We start from the raw sequence: 23728 nt of genomic DNA, 5'->3' as shown, positions 1-23728 counted from the left end.
CTGGCCTTGGTGAGCTCCCAATAGATCAGCCCACCATCTCAGTGGGTGGGTGCCCCCCTCAGGATTTTGTTCCATCTTACTTAAGTCTCCTGATTTGTAAACCGCCTTACCTGATTTATTTGCATCAGTATAAAATACACAAGCTCCAGTTATTAAAGCATCACGTATAATTTGGGGAAGAATCCAAAAAAAATCTTATTATAAGCTTAAGTCTATCACTTTTGGAATAATTGCTATTAATTTCTCCAAATAAATTGGCACAAGTTCTTTACCATGAAAAAAAAAGAACTCTGGTATAATCTTACACCTGTCAGAATGACTAAAATCAAAAAAACCAATGATAGCCTTTGCTGGAGAGGATGTGGAGTAAGAGGAACACTCATCCATTGCTGGTGGGAATGCAAACTTGTGCAACCACTCTGCAAATCAGTGTGGCAGTTTCTCAGGAAATTCGGGATCAACCTACCCCAGGACCCAGCAATACCACTCTTGGGAATATACCCAAAAGATGCTCTATCATATGACAAGAGCATTTGTTCAACTATGTTCATAGCAGCATCATTTCTAATAGCCAGAACCTGGAAACAACCTAGATGCCCCTCAACGGAAGAGTGGATAAAGAAAATGTGGAATATGTAGGCATTAGAGTACTACTCATCAGTAAAAAACAATGACATCTTGAATTTTGCATGCAAATGGATGGAAATAGAAAACACTATACTGAGTGAAGTAACCCAGACCCAAAAAGATGAATATGGTATGTACTCACTCATAAGTGGATTCTAGCCATAAATAAATGACATTGAGCCTATAATATGAGATCCTAGAGAAGCTAAATAAGAAGGTGATCCCAAAGAAAAACATATAGTTATCCTCCTGATATTGGAAGGAGACAAGATTGCCAGGCAAAAATTGGAAACTTGGGGGTGGAAATGGGGTGGGGGTAAGGGGAAATGGGGAAAAAATGAGAAGGGGAGGATGGGGAGAGCTTGGGGTAATGGGATGATTGGGATGGAGGCAGGGTGGATATGGGTGTAGGGAAGTCTATATCTTATTTAAGGGAGCCATTTTAGGGTCAGAGGGAGACTTGACTCTATAGGTGTTCCCAGGTGTCCAAGGAGATGTCCCCAGCTAGATCCTTGGGCAGCTGAGTAGGGGAAGCCTGCAATGGCCCTATCCTATAGCCATACTGATGAATATCTTGCATATCACCATAGAACCTTCATCTGGTGATGGATGAAATTAGAGATAGAGACCCACATTGGAACACTGGACTGAACTCCTAAGGTCCAAATGAGGAGCAGATGGAGGGAGAACATGAGCAAGGAAGTTAGGTCCGTGAGGGTGCACCCACCCACTGAGACTTTGGGGCTGATCTAATGGGAGCTCACCAAGGCCAGCTGGATGATGGAGCATGTGATCAAACCAGACTCCCTGAATGTGTCTGACAAGGAGGGCTGACTGAGAAGCCAAGGACAATGGCACTGAGTTTTCATCATACTGCATGTAATAACTTTTTGGGAGCTTAGTCTGTTTGGATGCTCACCTTCCTTGTCCTTGATGGTGTGGGGAGGATCTTGGATTTCCCACAGGGCAGGGAACCCCGACTGCTCTTTGGACTGGAGAGGGAGCGGAAGGGAGATCGGGGGAGTGGGAGGAAAATGGGAGGAGGGGAGGAGGTGGAAAATTTTAATTAAATAATAAAAAAAGAACTCTGGTATAATTCTGATAGGTCTGCTTTTATACATTACTTGGTCTTTTTCTTTTGAACAATAGAATTCTTTCATTATTCTATATGTTTAGTGTTTTTATTATTATGTGGTGAGGGTACTTTTTTGGTCCTGCCTATTTGGTGTTCTGTAAGCTTCTCATACCTTTATAAGTGTGTCCATCTTTAAGTTAAGAAAGTTTTCTTCTTGGACTTTGGTGAATATATTTTCGGTGCCTTTGAGTTGGGATTCTTCTTATTCTATTGAAGGAGTAAGTCACACAACAATCCCACACCAGTTTGGAATTATGATTAATAAAAGGGTTATTTATATAAAGAGAGAAAAACTTACATATCACCATTCCAGAAAACAGCTCTCTGCGTGATCAGGATCGAAGTCTAACAGCCAGAAGCAGAGCCAGAAGCAAGAGAGTGAACACGTGGCTACCACTTCTTTTTAAAACAAAAGAGACCACACCCAAGTTGGCTGGTATATTAAAGGCTATTGGCTGAAGGAGCGGAAGTAGCTCCCACAGCATTCTGTCACTCTTATTCTTAGGTTTGGTCTTTCAGGCATACCAGATTTCCTGGATATTTTGTGTTAGGAATTTATTAGATTTAACATCATTTTCTTTGACTGATGAATCTATTTCTTCCATCATATCCTCAGCACTTGATATTCTCTCTTCCATCTCTTGTGTTTTGTTACTGAGGTATCTGTTGTTCCTTCTTTCTTTCTCACATTTTCTATTTCCAGAATATCTCTGATTTGTGTTTTCTTCATTGCTTCTATATCAGTTTTCAAGCCTTGAACCATTTCCTTCTTTTGTTTTTTATTCTTGGCTTTCTTTCAGAAATTTATTGATTTCTTCCAATTTTTTGTTTGTCTTTTCCTTGACTTCTTTAAGAGAATTTTTCATTTCCTCTTTAAGAACTTCTATCATCTTCCTTTAAGTAATTTTAATTTTGCTTTCTTGTGTTTGGCTGTATTGTAATCTTCAGGTGTTGCTGTTGTAGGATCACTGAGTTCTGGTGATGGTGCAAAATTGCTTTTTTGGCTATTGCATGCATTCTAACATTGGTGTTTACTAATCTTTTCTTCCAACCAATGTGGCTTGTGCCTATGTCTGTTCTTCCAACTGTTGTGGTTCATTCTTGTGCCTGATTTTCCAAATGGTGTGATTTGAGCCTATGCCTACATAATCTGATGGGTCTGAGGGGGAAAACTAGCTATGGGGAGGATGTTTAGGCTCATGGGGTTGGGCAGCAGAGTGAGTCATGGTAGACAACATCTAGTGGCTATCAGAGGTTTTGGTGCAGCCTGCTCACCAGTCTGCAGGTTGTCAGGAACTATACTAGAGCAGGGACTTCCACTGGTGGTGGGAACAGGTTCATGCTCCCTTGCTGGTGATGAGATATGAAGGGGCACAGAATGTACCCTGGGTTTGAGTTATACACTGGATTTGGAGCAGTCCAGTTGAGAGTTCCTGGACTCTCACCTAATATTCCACCTGGTGTGGTTTGTGCCTGTGCCTGTGTAATCTGCTGGAGCTACAGAAGTGGGCTGACCATGGTTAGAATGTTCAGGTGCATGGGGTTGCACGGTAGGGTGTGTCTTCATGGCATAGCATGTAGTAGGTGGTGTGCTTTGCATGCAGCCTGAAGACAGGTTTCTCATCTGCCTGCAGGCTGTTAGGGATTTCACTAGAGCATGGGGAATTTCATCGGAGGTGGTGGCATGGTCCAGCTGCCTTGCTGGTCCTGGATAGAAGGAAAAGGGGCATAGTATTTGCCCTTGGGTTAAATTAGGTTCTCGACTTGGGTCAGTACAGTTGACAGGCCAGTCACTCACATGATTTTCCAATTGGTGTGGTTGAAGCCTTTGCCTATGTAGTCTGATGGGACTACAGGTAAGGCCTGGCCATGAGAAGGCTGCTCAGGTGAGTGGGGTTGGGTGGTGGAGTGGCTGATGGTGGAACACTGTCCAGTTGGTGGTAGGGGTTTGGGCACAGCCTGGAGGGAGGCTTGTAGGGACCTTATCTGTAGAAAAAAGCAGGCTAGCTAAAGGATAAAACAATTATATTTTTATATTATAAGGGGAAAACTCACAAAACAGGAAACTAGAAGTACAAGTTCCACTGCATGCCACGGGAATCACCCAGAAAGAGTAAGCACCTTGCCATGCACATGTTTTTGTCTCTGGGTTCCAGAAAGCCACACCTTAACTAAGACCCACCTCTTAAAGATAATTGGCTAACAAGCTTGCCCGTCATCTCCCCTCTTTTGTCTAAACAAGATTCTGGAGTAATAATATATCAGCACCAATGTCTAGTAAGCCTTCAATAAAAATGCCATTCATACACACTCTTAGCTTTGGTGTTTGATCATTTATAGAAGTCTGCCAGAATATATGTTTCCTATATCCTATTGAAGTTTTTGACTCGTCATCTACATTTATTCTGTCATCCAGACCAGTATTGTTTTTTAAAGTAGGCCGTGGACTTTTTAATTTTCCTGGTGAGACAGGTTCTCCACAGTAACTGGGAATGAATAGACCACATTGATCATGGGGGACCTGCAAAAGTTTCCCAATGGTATTGGGTTGCCTTGACTGTCTTTTGTTGACTTAAATTCATTGGACTAATGTTGGCCTTTGCCACACATCTTACATATACCTGAAGGATGAGTCTTCATATTCTTGCCATTTCCAGAGGAGACATTATTCCTAGAAATTTATTGTCTATAATCCCTTCTCAGATGCCCCATTCCACCACATTTAAAACATTTGGTATTTTTATGTCTCCTTTTACCATTGGATATTGCTTCTCCTACCCATGTGTCTATACCATAGTAAAGTGTCTCAACATCCATTGTATGCAAGACCCATTCAACCATGGGTACTGATCTGTTTTTTAAAGGTCCAAGGATCCTTTTGCATACTGAGTTGGCATTCTTATAAACCAAAGATTTAATTAGTATACATTTAGCTTCTGGGTCAAATACCCCTACTTGTACAGCCTTAGTTAATCTTTGTAAAAAGTCACTAAAAGTTTCTCTCTGAACCTATTTAACTTTAACATATGATTCAACTCTATTTCCTAGTTTCTAAATCCTGTCCCAAGCATTTAAAGCTGCTGTGATACATAGGGAGAAGGTGTGCTCATTGTAAAGAGCCTTATCCTGGGGATCAGAGTAAAGTCCCTTGCCCAAAATTTGATCTTGGGAAATTTCAAGTCATTTTGCTTTTCCCCGTTGCTCTAAAATTTTAACCTCTCCCCTAAAGTAGCACCACCAAAGCAACTGGGGTCCATTTTCTAAGACCACTAAAATTAACTGAGTCCAGTCTTGTGGTGATGTTTTGTTACTGGAAGCCCATGTTTTGACCATTTCTGTAACAAAGTACAAAAGTATTTTGTAAAATACAATGGCTTATTTAATTTCTTTTAGATCAGTCATACATGGGGGCTCCCATGCATATTCTTTGATTACCTTAGGGTATTTTGTGCCAGATGATATTTCTGATGATATCACCAGAAAGACAGGTAGAAATCTGGGTAAGTTTGGTACATACTGATGAGGCTAATTTTTTTGTCTTTGTACCATTTGTCCCTGGTCTTCAAATTCAATAAATTCTTCAATCTTTTCAAATCTATTTACCACGGCCTTTTGTAAAGTATGGATGTCCTGTCCACTGTTCAGTTCTAATGCCCTCATTGAGGATTCCAAGATGTGAAGTATGTCTAGTAGAAATAATATATGATCCTTGAACTAATTTTTATAGCATGCATATTACCTTCCTGGAGAAACATTCTATCAGTCAGTCTATCATATCCCTTTGACAGAGTCCAAATAATACATTCAACAGTACAAGTTTTCTCCATATGTCAACACCCTCTGTCACAGACTGAGTTTTGTTTGTCAAATTGGCCGTATCCTTCTCCAGAGTGTTAAATTTTCCTTTTAGTAAATTACTATAAGTCTGTAAAGATTGTACCATTTCTAAAAGCAACTCATTCGACTGAGTTTTGTTTGTATCCTTCTCCAGAATTTTGAATTTTCCTTTTAATTGATCAGTGTCAGTCTGTAAAGACTGTATTATTTCTAAAAGTGCCTCATTCGTGGGCCCATTGTCATACCATGTTTTTAAGGAAAAACTATGGAAAACAGCACTAATACCCAGAACCAAATATAATGATGTAGGAGGAAAATAATATAAACCTTGCATGACATAATACATAGTATAAGTAAAAAAGCTAGTGAATTCCTGGATGGTTAAATTGTCCATCATTTTGATCTTGTAAATTATAAATTTATAATTTATATTTTTGATACTAAATCTTACTTGAGGTTTAGTTAGTTAACTGAAGTAGGTGCAGTAACTGTTAACTCTCAGTAGGTGTCAGCCCACTTGTAGTTGTGTAGTTGGTTTGAATCTGATTCTGGTGCTAAATGATGAACTATGTTCAAATTAAAAACAGTTCTTTGATGTTCATCACAGACTGTGTGCTCTGTGGATGTCCCTGATTGGTTGGTGGTCACCCAAGCAGTAGAATAGCAAATGCAGACAAATTGTTAGGAACAGTGGAACAGTAGGCTCAGACAGGGGAAGCCCAAAGCAGCTCTAAGACCTCGGGCACCTTGGTCTGAGGTGTGTAATGAGGACATATAAAGAACTGAGGCCAATCTGTAGCAAGACAAAACACTGTGCAAGAATTCTATACCCAAATAAACTGCTGGCTCTGAGCACAGGCCAAGGTTGAGGTGGGCTGATAGAGGGGGCATGGGCTAAATACACATCTAGCCCAACAGAGGATGTGAGGGCACACAGGACCATGAATTGTATACTAAACTTTGGGCTCCAAGTGTAAAACTAACTAGGCTAGTTAAAGGATAAAACAATTAGATTTTTAGTTATTATAAGGGGAAAACTCACAAAACAGAAAACAAGAATTCCAACTTCTGCTGCATCCTTCAGGAATACTCCAGAGAGAGCAAGCACCTGGATGGGCAAATGTTTTATCTCTCTGGGTTTGAGAAAGCCACACCTCTCTTCTATCTCTTGTATTTCGTGGGTGATGCTTGCATCTGTAGTTCCTGTTCATGAACCCATTTTTCATTTCCTGAATTCCATCACATTGTGGTTTTTTATTGCTTCTATTTTGATTTTTATGTCATGAATAATTTCCTTCAATTGATTCTTTTTCTCATCTTTTCTTGGTATTTTTTATGCATTAGTTGATTTTCTCTAATTCTTTGGTTAGCTTTTTCTTGATTTTTTAAGGGAGTTTTTCATTTTACCTTTGAGGATATCTATCATCCTCATTAAAGTTGCTTCAAGTTCATTTTATTGTGCTTTGTCTGTGCTGGAATACTCATGTTTGCTGTCATAAAGTAGATGGGCTGTGGAGGTGTCATATTGCCCTGGCTGTCATTGATTCTATTTTTACCTGGACATTTAGGCATCTGGGTTTGGGATGGTTAGCTCTAGTTACTGATTTCTGAGTTTGTCTTTCTTGGGTGGGTGTTTTTTTATTTTTATTTCCTCTCTGTTATTTTTTATGCCCTAGATTTCTGGTGGCTGGTGTGATCTCTGGAGGTTAGTTTCTACTTGCAGAAGGGGGTTTGTGTTCTTCTGACTGGTTTGGCCTGAACCTGTGCACCAACAGTTTGAACAAGCGGGTGTGGCTTAATTTTATAATTATTTAAAGGATTGCTTGACAGTTTTACTTCTTCTAAATAAGGAGATTACTATTTTGCTCTCATTGCCCTAGAAAAACAGTAATAAACTTGACAGCACATGGCTTATTTTGAGGTAGACATGACAAATAGTAGAAATAGCTTTTTAAATAGTTATTATCCTTCTTGGCACTGGCATAAAGCAGAATGTGCCAGGCTACAAAGGACAATAGTAGAAGACATTCTTTGTGGCATGCATGTAAAATGGGTAAATAATTGTCGAAGCTGACATGTTGGTTCATTTCTTCCCATAGATCAGCAGGAGTGTATCCCTTGCCCAATTCAAGAGTACCCAAACCCTGAGAGAAACAGCTGCCTGCCCAAGTCAGTGACATTCCTGTCCTTTGATGACTCTCTAGGCATGGCTCTGGCCTGCACAGCTCTGTGCTTGTCTGTCAGCACAGCTGTAGTTTTCGGAATCTTTCTCAAGCACCAAGACTCACCCATAGTTAAGGCCAATAATCGGACTCTCAGCTTCATCCTGCTCATCTCCCTCCTCCTCTGCTTCCTGTGCCCATTTCTCTTCATTGGCCAGCCAAACACCGCCTCTTGCATATTGCAACAAATTACATTTGCTCTGGTGTTCACTCTAGTTCTTTCCACTGTTTTGACCAAAACTGTAACTGTAATTTTGGCCTTTCGAGCCATGACACCAGGAAAAACAATGAGAAGACTCTTTGTCTCAGGCTTCTATAATTCTGTCATCCCCATCTGTATCCTGATCCAGCTTATTCTCCTTGGACTCTGGCTGGGAACCTCGCCTCCCTATATTGAAGAAGATGTACACTCTGAACATGGTCACATCATCAATTTGTGCAACAAGGGTTCAGTCACTGCTCTCTACTGTGTGCTGGCATTCTTGGGGATCCTGGCCCTAGTCAGCTTCTCTGTTGCTTTTCTAGCAAGGAACCTGCCTGATACCTTCAATGAAGCCAAATTTCTGACATTCAGCATGCTGGTGTTTTGCAGTGTCTGGGTCACCTTCCTCCCTGTCTACCACAGCACCAAGAACAAGACCATGGTGGCTGTGGAAGTCTTCTCCATCTTGGCTTCCAGTGCAGGGCTGCTAGGGTGCATCTTTTTCCCAAAGTGCTACATAATACTCCTAAGACCTGATAAGAACTCTTTGAAAAGTTTTAAGAACAAAACACGATCTAGGAAAAACTGATCATTTTGATGAATTAACTAAGTCTCTCTCATAAAATCTTAGTATAGTCAGGTGAAACTATTACCTACTTCTCAGTGTGTTTTTCTGAAATGTTGTTTAAACAAAAGTGAAAGAGTCCCTTGCTGTATCTCACATAGAGACAATCTATTTCAGAATAGCAACTACTAATGAAAAATGCATGTTATTAAGTCATGCATGTCACTTATTAACTTGTAGCCATTATAAATATTCAATATACATTATATGATACTAACCTAGATAAATAACACATTAACTAAATGATTTTCCTCTAAATCTTTTAGTTTTGGAGTATAGCAGAGCTTTATGTGATAACATTTATGGCTCACAGACATGCACAACATAGAGCTAAAATATTGTAAAAGGCAGAGGATCAGAGTTTACACTGAAACTGTGTATCCTAATAATGTCAGAAGCAACACCCATAAGTGTTACCAATATGACTGCATGAACATGAACTGAACAAAGGAAATGATTATACAGATGCTGAACTGGACTAGGAAGAGACCATCAGGCTTCAACCTTACACAAAAATCTACACGGCTGAGAATGGAAGAAATAGTCTTCCCCGGGGGGGAGCACAATAATGAGTTAGTTATCCAACACCAAATGATCAGCTCTGAAAACAGAAACAATAATATGATAAGATGGAGAAACTTATATGTAGGAGTATATACTTCTGTTCAGAAAGAGGCAGGCCTCCCATGGGTGTCAACAAAGCATGGCATATTGAGGTCAGACTGAGTTCCTCCCTAAGCATTAAGGCTGGGCAAGTATGAGGAATAAGTTCCTGGAAGATAGCCAAAGTGTTAGGGACAGGCCCAGATTCCACCACTAGGAGTCCCACAAGTAGATAGAGCTACACAACTGTTATACATACGTAGAGACAGGGATTCATAGATCCCTGGAAAGAGGAAATAAAAGAGATCTCCTCGGTAAACTGGTGGCCAGTGGAGTTGGGAATATAAGCAATAGGAACTCATGGCTTTTTTAAACTGTTATTTCATGCTTTATACATACATCTATTTTTAAAGATAACCTGTTTGGTTTGTAAAATGCTACCAGTATATATGTTTTCAGGACTGAGCATCATATTTCTTTTTAAAACAAGATTAAATGCTCAAAGTTAAATAAAGAAATAAAAGGTAACCAATATTAATCAATTTTTAAAAATTGAAAGAAATATCACAAAACAACAAAATAATGGGAATTTATAAATATCTTTCAGTAATAACTCACTGGTAATAGATTCAATTCTACAACAAAATGTCAAATATTATTTGATAATAAATTCAATTAGGATTTTTGCTGCCTTCAAGACACTCACTTCAATATATCAATGATAGACATAAACTTAGATTAGTTCTTTGAAAAGATTAAGGATCTTCACAAACTTTAGACTAATAAACTCAAAGAAAGAGAATTCGACCTAATTTGATAAAATAAGAGTCAAATAGAGGCACTGTACTGGCTAGTTTTTATCTCAACTTGTCAGAAGCCAGAGCCATCAGAGAAAAGAAAATCTCATTTGAGAAAATGCCTCCATAAAAATCAAGCTGCAGGTATGTCAAAGGCCAATTTTTAATAGGATTATTTGGTATTTTGATGCCAAGTTTCTTGAATTCTTTCCATGTTTTGAGTTCAACCCTCTGCCAGATGTGGAGTTGAGATCTTTTCCCATTCAGTAGGCTCCCATTTTGTCTTATTTACTACATCTTTTGCCTCACTGAAGCATCTCAGTTTCAGAAGGTTCCATTTATTGTTGTTGTTCTCAGTGTTGTGCTACTGAGGTTATATTTAGGAAGTGATCCCCTGTGCCAATGTATTCAAGCCTCTTCCACTTTCTCTTCTACAAGGTTTACTGTACCTGGATTTATGTTGCAGTCTTTGATCCTCTTGGACTTCAGTTTTGTGCATTCTATTAGATATAGATCTATTTGATTTCTTCTACATGTCAATATCCATTTATGCCAGCACAATGTATTGAAGACGCCTTTTTATTCATTATACAATTATGGCTCCTTTGGCAAAAATCAAGTGTTCATAAGTATGTGGATTAATTTTGGTGTCATAATTCAATTTCATTGATCTATGTGTCTGTTTTTATGCCAATACCAAGTTGTTTTTATTACTATAGTTCTGTGGCAAAGCTTGACATCAGGGATGGTTACGCCTCTAGAGGTTCCCAAGTTGTTCAAGAGTGTTTTGACTGTCCTTGTTATTTTGGTTTTTTTTTCTTATGAAATTGAATTTGTTTCTTTCAAAGTCTTTGAAGAATTGTCATGGTGATTGCATTGAATCTCTATATAGTATTTTATGGGATGGCCATTTTTTCTTCTGTTGATTCTACCTATTCTAAAACATGGGATATCGTTTTTATTTTCTGATATCTTCTTAAATTTTTTTTGTCAGAGACAAAAAGTTCTTATCATACAGGTTTGCTTAGGGTTAAGCCCAAGATATTTTATGATATTTGTGGCTAGGGTAAAGGTTGATGCTTTTTTGATTTCTTTTCCAACCCATTTATCATTTGTATAAAGAAATACAATTGGTTTTTTAGTTAATTCTACATCCACCACTACCCCTCATTGCTGAAGGTGTTTATCAGTTGTAGATGTTACCTGGTAGAATTTTTGGTGTCTCTTATATATATTACCTTGTCATCTGCAAATAGTGAAAGTGACATCTTTCTTTTCAATTTGTATCCCCTCAATCTCCTTTTGGTGTCTTACTACTCTAGCTAGAACTTCTAGTACTATATAGAATAGATATGGAAAAAGTAGACTTCCTTATCTTGTTGCTGATTTTAGTGGAATCGCTTTGAGTTTATCTCCATTTACTTTGTCAGCTTGTTGTGTAATGCCTTTATGGTGTTTAGGTATGTTCCTTGTATACCTGATCTCTCTAAGACCTTTACCATGAAGGAGTGTCAGATTTTGTCAAAGGTTTTTTTCAACATCTAATGAGATGATCAAGTTATTTCTTTCATTCAGTTTGTTTAAATGATGGGTTACATTGACAGATTTTTGTATGTTGAACCATCCCTGCATCTCTGAAATGAAGCCTACTTGATTAGGGTGGATGATTTTTTGATGGATTCTGTTTGCTAGTATCTTACTGAGTATTTTTACATCAATGTTTATGAGGAAGATTGGTCTGTAATTCTTTTTCTTCATTGCATCTTTGTATGGTTTACATATCAGCTTTAGTGTAGCCTCATAAAAAGAAATTGACAATGCCCCCTGTGTTACTATTGTATGGAAATAGCTGAGAAGTATTGGTATGAGGTATTAATTAAAATTCTGGTAGATTTCCATGTTGCAATCATCTGGCCCCAAACGTGTTTGGTTGGAAGACTTTTAATAACTGCCTCTATTTCCTTAGGGGTTATAAGTCTATTTAAGTTTTTTATCTGGTTTCTTTCAGATTTTCCAATTTTGTGGAGTACAGGTTTTTGAAGTATGATCTAATGAGTCTCTAGATTTCCTCAGTGTCCCCCTTTACATTTCATTTTTTTCAGGCTAAAAGAACTTTATTACTTGTTTTAAAGAGTGATATAAAGTAAGTTTTCTTCTAATTACTGATCTACTCTGAACCTCTGGAGAAAAGAAAGACAAGAACCTGGGAGATAATGATTCTGCTGGTTGCTCTTGCATTTTCACTGTTTTTTTTTTTTTGCCAGAGATGGCAATAGATAACTCCCATCCACATGTGGTTCCTGAGATGCAGGAAGCAATTCCCTCCAGGGAACCCAGTGGCAGCTAAATGAGCTGAGCATGTTACCTTGAGGGTCAAGGGGAAAACACCAAAGTGTGCTGAGTACTGCTTCTATGGCATCTGCCTACACATTTGGCAATGATACAGATGATTCTCGTTATAACAATTCTACTAGTGTACTTGTTCTTCATTTTCTTTTTCTCCTTCCACACCAGTGGCTTCTGAAAATATGGATGTGCTGCATGATAATATGATCTGATAGAGTGGGCAGGCATTGAAGTTGTAAAGCAAGTTATGGGAAAAAAACCTGACTGATGAACGAATTGGGGAAATTTGGGGAAAATGCAGAAATTGGTTTTTTTTTACCTGATTATAAAATTTACCTGATTATCTGATTCGGCAAAAGAATCAAACTGAAACAGAAAAGAACTTGGCTATGATGAATAAAGTTTATGAAGAACCTAGGGCCTTCGGGATGACTGCTTATGGCTTTATAAATCAAAACTGGAACCCCAACTCCCTTGGTTTTCTAGCCAGCCAGGAGGGAGTTTCCTCTGTCTAGGAACCCCCCCACCCATCCAGCTTTCATCCAAACTACTAGCTACACCCCAGTCCCAAACCCGCCTATTTGCCTGCAATCTCAGTGGAACTCTGTAACACAGCTTGCTCCAATACTGAGGGTACCCAAGAGGGGAGTGAACATGGCAAAATGCCCCACTCTCTAGGACCTCCCCATCAGAACAAAACCCAGGGCCCCTTTCCTAACTCCCTTGGTTTTTCTAGCCAGACGGCAGGAAGTTTCCTGTGGCTAGGCGCACCCCCAACCCATCCAGAAGCCATCCAAGCTACTAGCTACTCCACATCTCCAAACCTGACTATTTGCCTGCAATCACAGTGGAAGTCTGAAACACTGCTTGCACAAATACTGAGAAAACTTAAGAAGTGAGTGAACAGTCACACAGACAGATGCCCCACTCTCTAGTACCTCCCCAGTAGGACAAAACCCAGGGGACCTTCACCAACACCCTTGGTTTTCTAGCCAGCCAGAATGGAGTTTCCTGCATCTAGGTACCCCAAAACCCAAACCCATCCACTGGAACCCTCAAGCTACTAACCACACCCCAACTAAGAGCTGAGCACTTGCTAAAATATTGAGGCAAGGAAGAACATGCTACAACACTGAGGGGATTAAGAGAGAACATCAAGAGAGCAAACCAGAAGAGAAGACCAAGAGAGCAGATATATAGAGAGCTTAGAGGCTTTCTGAGACAGACATTAAAAGTACAGAGCAGAACAAGAAAAACTCTAAATACTCAGACAGTCACAGCAAGGATTGGACCAAGATGAAAAGACACTGCTGGCCTCATTAGAAGAAAGAGATGGGTAGGCACCAATGCAAGAATTCCTCCAAACACCTAAAAAGCAACATGGTAACACCAGAATCCAGCACACAACAGGAAGACTTGATCATACTAACCCAGAAGTAGAATAAAATGACTCTAAATGTAACTTTATGAAAATGATGAAGACCTATAAAGAGGAAGTGAAAAACATCCTTAAAAAATGGAAGAGAAGACAAATGAAAAATTGGAAGAAATTAATAAATCCCTCAAAGAAACCCAAGAAAACAAAGAGCAATAAGACAACTGAGGAGATCAAGGGGTTACAAAACTCAAGTCCAAATGGATTAAAGACCTCAATATCAGCCCGAACACACTGAACCTGATAGAAGAGAAAGTGGGAAATACCCTACAACAGATGGGCACAGGAGATCGCTTCCTATGTATAACCCCGGAAGCACAGACATTAAGAGCAACATTGAATAAATGGGACCTACTAAAACTGAGAAGCTTCTGCAAAGCAAAGGACACTGTCACTAAGACACAAAGGCAACCTACTGACTGGGAGAAGATCTTCACCAACCCCGCAACAGACAAAGGTCTGATCTCCAAAATATATAGAGAACTCAAGAAACTAGACTTTAAAATACAAATGGGAAATAATAAATCCATGTATCATTATTTGCAGGTGATATGGTAGTACACATTAATGATCCCAAAATTCTACTGGGAAACTCCTTCAGCGTATAAACCTTTTAACAAAGTAACTGGATACAAAATACAATCACAAATATCAGTAGCTCTCCCATACACAAACGACAAGCCATGGAAACAAAAACTTTCACAATGGCCTCAAATAATATAAAGGATCTAGGATAATTTTAACTAAGCAAGAAAAATGCATATATAATAAAAATTGTAAAACATTGATTGAAAAAAGAGATTGAAGAAGATATCAGAAGGTGGAATGATGTTCTAAGCTCAAGAATCAGTAGGATTAATATATTTTAAAAATAGCCATTACTAAAAAATAGCCATATTATAAAATAGCCATTATATTAATAAAAAATGAAACATGGTATTGACACAAAAGCAGACATTTTGATCATTGCAATTGAGCTTTAAACCTAGACATAAGTCCACACATCTTTAAACACCTGATTTTTGACAGAGAAGACACAAATACACAAATAATGTAAAAATGAGAAAAAAGACAGCATCTCCAAATAATGGTGCTGGTAAAATTGCATGTGGAAGAATGCAAAAAAAAATCCATTCTTATCACTCTGCACAAAATTCTACTCCAGAGAGATCAAATATCTCAAGATAAAATCACATACACTGAACGTGATGAGGGGCAAGTGGAAAATAGTCTTGAACTCATTGGTACAGGTAAAAAACTTTTTAAACAGAAAACTAGTAGTACAGGCACTAAGATTAACAATTAATAAATGGAACCTCATGAAACTGAAAAGCTTCTGTGCAGCAAAGGGCACCATCATTCAGACAAAGCAGCAGCCTACAGACTGGGAAAGACTTCTACCACCTGCATATCTGATAGATATCCAAAATATACAAAGAACAAAAAATTGAGATATCAAGGAAACAAATAATTCAGTTGTAAATGGGGTATAGATCTAAACAGAATTTTCAAAAGAGAAAACTCAACTGGCTTTAATCATCATTAGTCATCAGGGAAATGCAAAGCAAAACTACTTTGAGATTCCATCCTACACCAGTCAAAATGGTCAAGATGAATATAAGAAATACCAGCTCATTTTGGAGAGGATATGGAGTAAGGGAAACACTCATCAAACACTCTTGGAGCTATAACTTGTGCATCCATTATAGAAATTAGTGTAGCAGTTCCTCCATAAGCCTTGAATGGATCTACCTCATGATCCAGCTATACTACTCTTAGGCAGATACCCAAAGGATGCTTCATCTTACCAAGAAAAATTTGCTCAACCATGTTCATAGATGCGCTATTCATTACAGCCAGGAACTGGAAACAATCTAAATGCCAACAAATAAATGATTAAAGAAAATGTGGTTCATTTACACATCAGAACATTACTCAGATGTTAAAAAAATGAAATCATGAAATTTGCAGTTAAGTGACAGCATAGGTACGGTCTGCACATGTTTGCACCAGATGGAATCCTAGAGATGAAATGAGAAGTGAACACAGGCTTTTATCCCTATTCCAGAAGCTATCTCCAACTGATAAGCACTTGAAAATTTTATGTTCTCCAAGGGAGTCACACTGGGTAACAAATTACTCCTACAGGTGGACTGCATGCCCAACAGTAGATGGTCAACAGAAAATGAACCCTGTAGTATCTTTGGAGGTTCCAGTCTCATAATGTCCTATCTGGACTTTCTATTTCCTTCCTTCCTTCCTTTATTTCTTCCTCATTTCCTTTCTTCCTTCCTTCATTCCTTTCTTTCTATGTTTCTTTCTCTTTTTTCTTCCTTCCTTTCTAAAATATCCTTTTATTTGACACATATGTATGTGTGTATGTATGTATACATTTTACCCTACAAGATTTTGTATATTATGGCTTTAATTTTTATTTTTTTTTGGATTATTTAGTGTGTAAATCAGTGGGTTTTTCTGTCTATATCTGTTCCTTGTGAGTTTTCTTGGTTTTTTTTTTACTTATTTTTTTGTCCTATTCTTATGTGTTTGTTCTGCTTTATTTTATTATGTTTTAGTATATCCCTTAAATGCCTATTTGTTTTCTAATGAGAGACAAGGAGAGAAGGTGGGAAGGGAACTAGACATGTTATGGGGTCTGCTTGGCTCTAACACAACTCAAACACCAAGTGAACAAGAAAGGAAAACCTCATTGTAATCAAGCCACTACTGTTCAATTATGGCTGCAGAACAGACCTGGGAGCTGAACTGTGACCCTGAGCCAGAATGCTACCAAGTTTTTAGGCATAGAAATCACAAATGCCACAAACATTTGTGCAAGTTACAGTTACAATTTCCACAGGTAATTCAGAGATAGGGGCCTTTCTTGAGAACATTTGTTTGTGGTCCACTTATCCTGTTCTCATTGGTTGGTTTATTCAACTGTGGTTGGGTGCCTTGTCCCACATTCATGTCTCAACTTCCCAATCATGATGTCAGTCACCCAGGGAGGTCTTGGGATAATAAACTAAAGTGAAGAGTTTTGGATTAATTCTGTTGGCAGAAGAAATCTCAAGTCCACCTAGCTTAGACTCTGTCGTGTGGTTATCAATGTTAATGCTTATAAAGATTTATAATAAAAATGAGCATGCTGATCAGGGTAAATACAAAATATAAATTTTGAGGAGAAAAAGAGAGCCTAGGAAGTGGAATGAAGGTAAATTCTAATGAGGGACTTTGAGGTCCAGCCGAAAGACTCTCTTCAGGGTTCAGATTGGATGCTACAACAGCCAAAAGGGACGTTTTTCTTGGGATATTTGGGGGTAAATGAATGAACTCTTTCACTGTGTGCATTTCCAAATCAGTCTCTTCATTTCTCTTCTTCTATTCTAATTTTCCTGTCTTACTTCTAATTTTCCCTAGCTTCATCTTTTCTTCCTCCACTCTAGCCTAAAATCTCTCTCTCTTCTTACAGGAGTCTTGAAGCTATAAAAAGAATTACAAGAGTTAGCTCTCATTGATCAAGAGCACTTCCCAAGGTTAGCAACTGGGAGCTGAGCCATTGTCATAGCAACACAAGGTTCCAATGTTGCAGGAGTAAGAGTGTGACCAGATTGGAGGGGAGGCACAGTGGCCATTGACAAATTTTAAGACATTGGTTTATTGTCAGCAATCTGGTAAGTGAAAATTTGACATGTTTTTTCTAGGATGCTTTTGTGTTGCAACCTTGGTTGAACATCTGTGACTCTGACCTTGGATAAATCTATCAAGTTCCAAACTTATGATCTATTTACAAAAAGCTGTTATTCTCCTAAGAAATTATTCTGAGGTCAAAGTGAGCAAATTGGGTGTAGTTAGTCTGAAAAAAAGAACAAAGAAGGCTTTTAAGTGTCTACAATCCTTGTAGGACAAATAGATCTAGTTATGAAGCACGTTCCAACACATTCTATACACCAAAATTATATAGCTAAATGAACAGCCATCTTCTTGATTTTGAACAGATATATGTGCCCATAAGATTGAGACATAAAAATGAGATTACATGTAAACATTACATGAGATTACACATTATAGTGTGGATATTGGGTAGACACCAAGCTGCTTTAGCAAAAGTGAGCAACAGTTCCAGAGTCAATGATCCTGTAGGCCTTGCCTGGACAGGATCACTCTCCATCAGAATCACTCCTCTGTTAGGTTGACATCTGAATTATCAATTGCCATAGGCTGTGTATTTCTATGGCCTCTGACAAAATTCTGTGTTCAAGGAGATAAACAGATTAAGAAATAGAATAAAGGGAGTGGTAACCTCAGGCAAGATTCCATGTACCTAAGGTTCCAACTTGTAAAAAGGAGCTAAGGAATAGCTTAGAGCCAGTATGGTGGGGCACACACTGAGAAGGAAGAAGCTGGCAGATCTCTGAATTTGAGGCCAGCCTGGTCTGATATACAGAGCAAGGTTCAGGGCATTCAAGCTTAGCAGTGAAGGACAGGAATTTGGTGAAGATGTAATTGAAGGCAAGCTCTGTGGAACCCTGCCACACAGCCTCAGCCAATACTGAGTGGACCTAAGACATGAGTCAGCAGTGGCCTGTAACCCTGGATGCCCCTTGTCCTAGTGCCGGGAACTGACTCTCTTGGAGATCAAAGACCGAGGGAGAACAGGGGTGAAGGCTTAGGAGAATCCAGGATTCGGCGAATGACAGACAGATACAACTCTAATGAGATTTGAATCTGATGCAACTTTACTAAAATTCAAGCATCACTTTTAAGAGATTACAGAAGGAAGTTGGCAGACATAAAAGTTTCCATAGAAAAATGATTACAGACAATTGATTATTCTTAACAAGTCTTGTGGTCAGGGCCAGGTGGGCAGAGCTGTTCTTTGAAATTCATCTCACACCACTAACTAACTGTGCTTTCTCATGGCCCTAAATCATATCTGCCCTCAAGGTAACCAAGGAAACCCAAACACCATTCTTTAGGATTCCACCCCCAGGGTTTGTTCCAATATTGAATGGCTGACTTCATGTTATCAAGAACATCTTGCCTTTCTTTCCTATCTAAAATGTACCAGGGGTTTCTCATTCTGGCTAGCCTCTCCATAAATGGTAACTCATGCCATTCCACACATTTTCCTTCATAATTTACCCATCTTCTACCAAATCTCCTATCATGAGCTCTTTCTGTTCTAGGGTATCTGTAAATTCCCCCAGAGAGTGAGCCAGAGTCTTAATCATAACATTAATGGCATGAATCAAGGGAGGGAACTGACATATCAGTTCCTCCATATTCAAGGAGCCGTTGGAAGTGTTTCCTGGTTCCTTGAACAGATTAAGTTTTTGTCAAGAGAAAAATAGAACAGAAGAAAGGATAGCAGAGTCAATGCAAGAAACCACTGCCAGGAACAAAGTGAATGAGGTCGTTGAGGCTAATCAGGCACCTCAACTCAAGCAGACTGCCAGGGAACCGCTGGGGGCCAAGCTCCAAGAAGCACGAGCCCCTCATTTTGAGACGGCCACCACCTGAGAGGCAATTTGTCACACAGGTGAGACAGCCATGGATGTGGCACCCTAGGACCTCTACATGGGAGAAAAACCAGGGGCCCCTCACAAGCTCCCTCGTCATTTCTAGCTGACAGTAGGGAGCTTTCCTGCTAGCACTCAAACCACCCAGACCCCAACATGCTTTTCCCTGTGAGCTCCTTAGAACCTTACTACACAGCCTGTGCCAATACTGAGTATACCTAAGAGCCTGCTACAATACTGAGTGGACCTAAGAGACAGCCACAGCAAGGATTGGTCCAAGAAGCCAAGACACTATAGGCCTCATTGAAGGAAGAGATGGGTAGGCACCAATGCAATAATTCTTCGAACATCCTAAAAAAACAGCAGGGTAAAACCAAAAACCAGAGGACACACAACAGGAAGACTTGATTATCTAAACCAGAAGATGTAGAAGAAAACAACTTTAAATATAACTTTATGAAAATGATGGAGACCTTTAAAGTGAAAACCTTCCTTAAAGAAATGGAGGAGGCCAGGCGGTGGTGGCACATGCCTTTAATCCCACCACTAGGGAGGCGGAGGCAGAAGGATCTCTGTGAATTTGAGGCCAGCCTAGTCTACAAGAGCTAGTTCCAGGACAGGCACCAAAAACTACAGAGAAACCCTGTCTCAAAAATCAAAAAAAAAAAAAAAGGAAAGAAAGAAAAGAAATCGAGGAGAAGACAAACTAAAAACTGGAAGAAATTAATAAATCCCTCAAAGAAACCCAAGAAAAAGCAATTAGACAGGTGAAGGAAACAGTTCAAGACTTGAAGACTGAAATAGAAGTAATAAAGAAAACACAAACCGAGGGAACTCTGGAAATGGAAAATCTGGAAAAATGAACAGGAATGACAGAGACAAGTATAACCAACAAAATACAAGATATAGAAGAAAGAATCTCAGGAGCTGATGATACTATTGAGTAAATAGACTCATTGGTCAAAGAAAACACTAAATCCAACAAATTCCTAACACAAAACATTCAGGAAATCTGGGACACCATGAAAAGACCAAACCTCAGAATCATAGGTGTAGGAGAAGGAAAAGAACTACAGCTCAAAGGCACAGAAAATATATTCAACAAATATATAGAAAAAACTTTCCAAACCTAAACAAGAATATTCCTATGAAGGTACAAGAAGCTTACAGAACGCCAAATAGACTGGATCAAAAAAAAAATCCCCTCACCACATAATAACCAAAACACTAAACATACAGAATAAAGAAAGAATATTAAGAGCTACAAAGGAAAAAGGTCAAGTAATCTATAAAGGTAAACCAATCAGAATTACACCTGACGTCTCTATGGAAACCATGAAAGCCAGAAGGTCTTGGAGAGATGTGCTTCAGACAGTAAGAGACCATGGATGTAAGTCCAGACTACTATACCCAGCAAAGCTTTCTTTCACCATCAATGGAGAAAACAAGATATTCCATGGCAAAAAAAGCAGATTTAAACAGTACATATACACAAACCCAGCCTTACAGAAAGTATTAGAAGGAAAATCTCCACTCAGGAAAACTAACTACACCCACAATAACACATACATCTGGTAAACCCCCACCAATATACCCCAAAGAAGCAAAACACACAAACACTACTACTGAAAGATAACCAAAGTTAAAAAACCACTAGTTATCAATATCACTTAATATCAATGGTCTGAATTCACCTATAAAAAGACACAGGCTAATAAAATGGATATGAAAACAGAATCCTATGTTCTGTCGTTACCAAGACATACACTTTAACCTCAAAGATAGGTAATACCTCAGAGTAAAGGGTTGGGAAATGCTTTTTCAATCAAATGGTTCTTAGAAACAAGTGCTTGTGGCTATACTAATATCTCACAAATTGATTTCAAACTAAAATCAAACAAAAGAGATGGAAAAGGACACTTTATATTCATAACAGCAACAATTCATCAAAATGAAGTCTCAATCCCAAATATCTATACCCTTAATATAAGAGTATCCACATATGTAAAAGAAGCATTACTAAAACTTAAATCACATATCAAACCCCACACACCAATAGTAGATTTCAACACTCCACTCTTGACAATGGACAGGTCAAACAGACAGAAACTTAACAGAGAAATGAGAGAGCTAACAGATGTCATGATCAAATGGCCTTAACAGACATATATAGAACATTCCACCCAAAGAACGAATAACCTTCTCAGCATTTTATGGAACCTTCTCTAAAATTGATCAGATACTCAGTAACAAAGCAAACATCTACAAATGCAAAAAATAATTGGAGTAATCCAATGTGTCTTATTGGACCACCATGGAGTAAAGTTAGAATTCAACATTAGTACTCCCAGAAAGCCTACAAACACATGGAAATTTAGAGCAAGGAAGTCAGGACCACGAGGGGTGCACCCACCCACTGTGACAGTGGAACTGATCTATTGGGAGCTCACCAAGGCCAGTGGGACTGGGACTGAATAAGCATGGGATGAAACTGGACTTTCTGAATATGGCGGACAATGAAGGCTGATGAGAAGCCAAGGACAATGGCACTAGGTTTCGATCCTAATACATGAACTGGCTTTGTGGGAGCCTAGCCTGTTTGGATGCTCACCTTCCTCATCCTGGATAGAAGTGGGAGGAACTTGGATTTCCTGCAGGGCAGGGAATCTGGACTGCTCTTCATTCTCGAGAGGGAGGGGGAATGAAGTGGGGGGGAGGGGAGGGCAGTGGAGGGAGGGGGCAATGTGTGCGAGGAGGGGGAGGGAAATTGGAAATGGAGAGGAGGCGGAAATTTTTTTGCAACAACTAAAAAAAATAAACAAACAAAAACAAAATAAAAAATAGAGGAATGTTGTTTGGGGAAACAAGTAATAGTAAAGGACCTTCAATAACCAAAAAAAAAAAAGAATTCAACATTAGTACTCCCAGAAAGTCTACAAACACTTTATTGAGAAAAGAAGAAAAAAGAAGAAAAAAAAAACAAGTTTCCACCTCCTCCCAGCCTCCCATTTCCCTCCCCCTCCTCCCCCCCTACACACCCTCCTCCTACCCTTCTCCCCCTCCCCCTGCTCCTTTCCCCCTCCCTCTCCAGTCCAAAGAGCAGTCAGGGTTTTCTGCACTGTGGTAAGACCTAGGACCTCCCACCTCCGTCCATATCTAGGAAGGTGAACATCCAAACTGGCTGGGCTCCCACAAAGCCATCACATTATGTAGGATCAAACCCCCGTGCCATTGTCCTTTGCGTCTCATCAGCCCTCATAGTTCGCCATGTTCAGAGAGTCCAGTTTTATCTTATGCTTTTTCAGTCACAGTCCAGCTGGTCTTGTTGAGCTCTCAATAGATCAGCTCCACTGTCTCAGTGGGTGGGTGCATCCCTCGTGGTCCCGACTTCTTTGCTCATGTTCTCCCTCCTTCTGCTCCTCATTGGGACTTTGGGAGCTCAGTCCAGTGCTCCAGTGTGGGTCTCTGTCTCTCTCTCCATCCATCACCAGATGAAGATTCTTTGATGATATGCAAGATATTCGTCAGTATTGCTCAAGGATAGGGTCATTTCAGGTTCCCTATTCTCAACTGCCCAAGGAACTAACTGGGGACCTCAGCTTGGGCACCTGGGAGCCCCTCTAGGGTCAAGTCTCTTGCCCACCCTAAACTGCCCACCCTAAAGACCTCAATATCAGCCTGAACACACTGAACCTGATAGAAGAGAAAGTGGGAAATACCCTACAACAGATGGGCACAGGAGATCGCTTCCTATGTATAACCCCGGAAATTTTTTTTTTTTGCAACAACTAAAAAAAATAAACAAAAGCAAAATAAAAAATAGAGGAATGTTGTTTGGGGAAACAAGTAATAGTAAAGGACCTTCAATAACCAAAAAAAAAAGAATTCAACATTAGTACTCCCAGAAAGTCTACAAACACATGGAAACTTAACAATCAACTACAGCACCACCCCTAGTCAGGAAGTCATGAATGACTATAAGAAAATAGTATTTATGTACACAACATGGCAGTTGTCCATGTGAACTCAAGTTATTAGGATTGCATGTATCAGATATGAGCAAGCTCAAATCAGATGGTAACCCTAGGAAAAAAGTGTAAGAGCACGTGGAGACCCATGCCTTGCTGACAAGCTCCTATCATCTAAAAAAATGCTTAGTGAAGGGAATAAAGTTTATTTCAATAATGTGCAACTCCTGATAGTTCAACTATATTGCATACTATGCTCAACACTCAGGATTCTATGGGAATTACAGATTGAACTGTGTGAGTGTAAAAACAAAAAGAAGAGAAAAAAAACAAAGAAGTCTGTAGGAAATGAAACATGGAAAAGGTGGCAAGCTGAACTTGGTCAAATGACACTGTAAGGTATTCTTAA

At 39.2% G+C, this 23728-nt stretch overlaps 1 protein-coding gene across 1 annotated transcript in view; it reads left to right on the top strand.

Annotated features, from left to right (window-relative positions):
- LOC121464678 (vomeronasal type-2 receptor 26-like) overlaps window positions 1-8612 on the top strand; it is a 48639-nt gene extending 40027 nt beyond the window's left edge. The window contains exon 6 of the mRNA XM_041677701.1: window positions 7699-8612. Within this exon, the coding sequence (XP_041533635.1) occupies window positions 7699-8612 (914 nt within the window). The remainder of the gene's footprint in view (window positions 1-7698) is intronic.
- The last annotated feature ends 15116 nt before the right edge of the window (window positions 8613-23728 follow it).

This window comes from Microtus oregoni, unplaced genomic scaffold (assembly GCF_018167655.1).
Source record: "Microtus oregoni isolate MIOR12 unplaced genomic scaffold, Mior012 000029F_ref0000214, whole genome shotgun sequence".
Lineage (NCBI taxonomy): Eukaryota > Metazoa > Chordata > Mammalia > Rodentia > Cricetidae > Microtus > Microtus oregoni.
The sequence above is the reverse complement of the archived record's forward strand: the minus strand, read 5'-3'. Positions and strand labels throughout refer to the sequence as shown.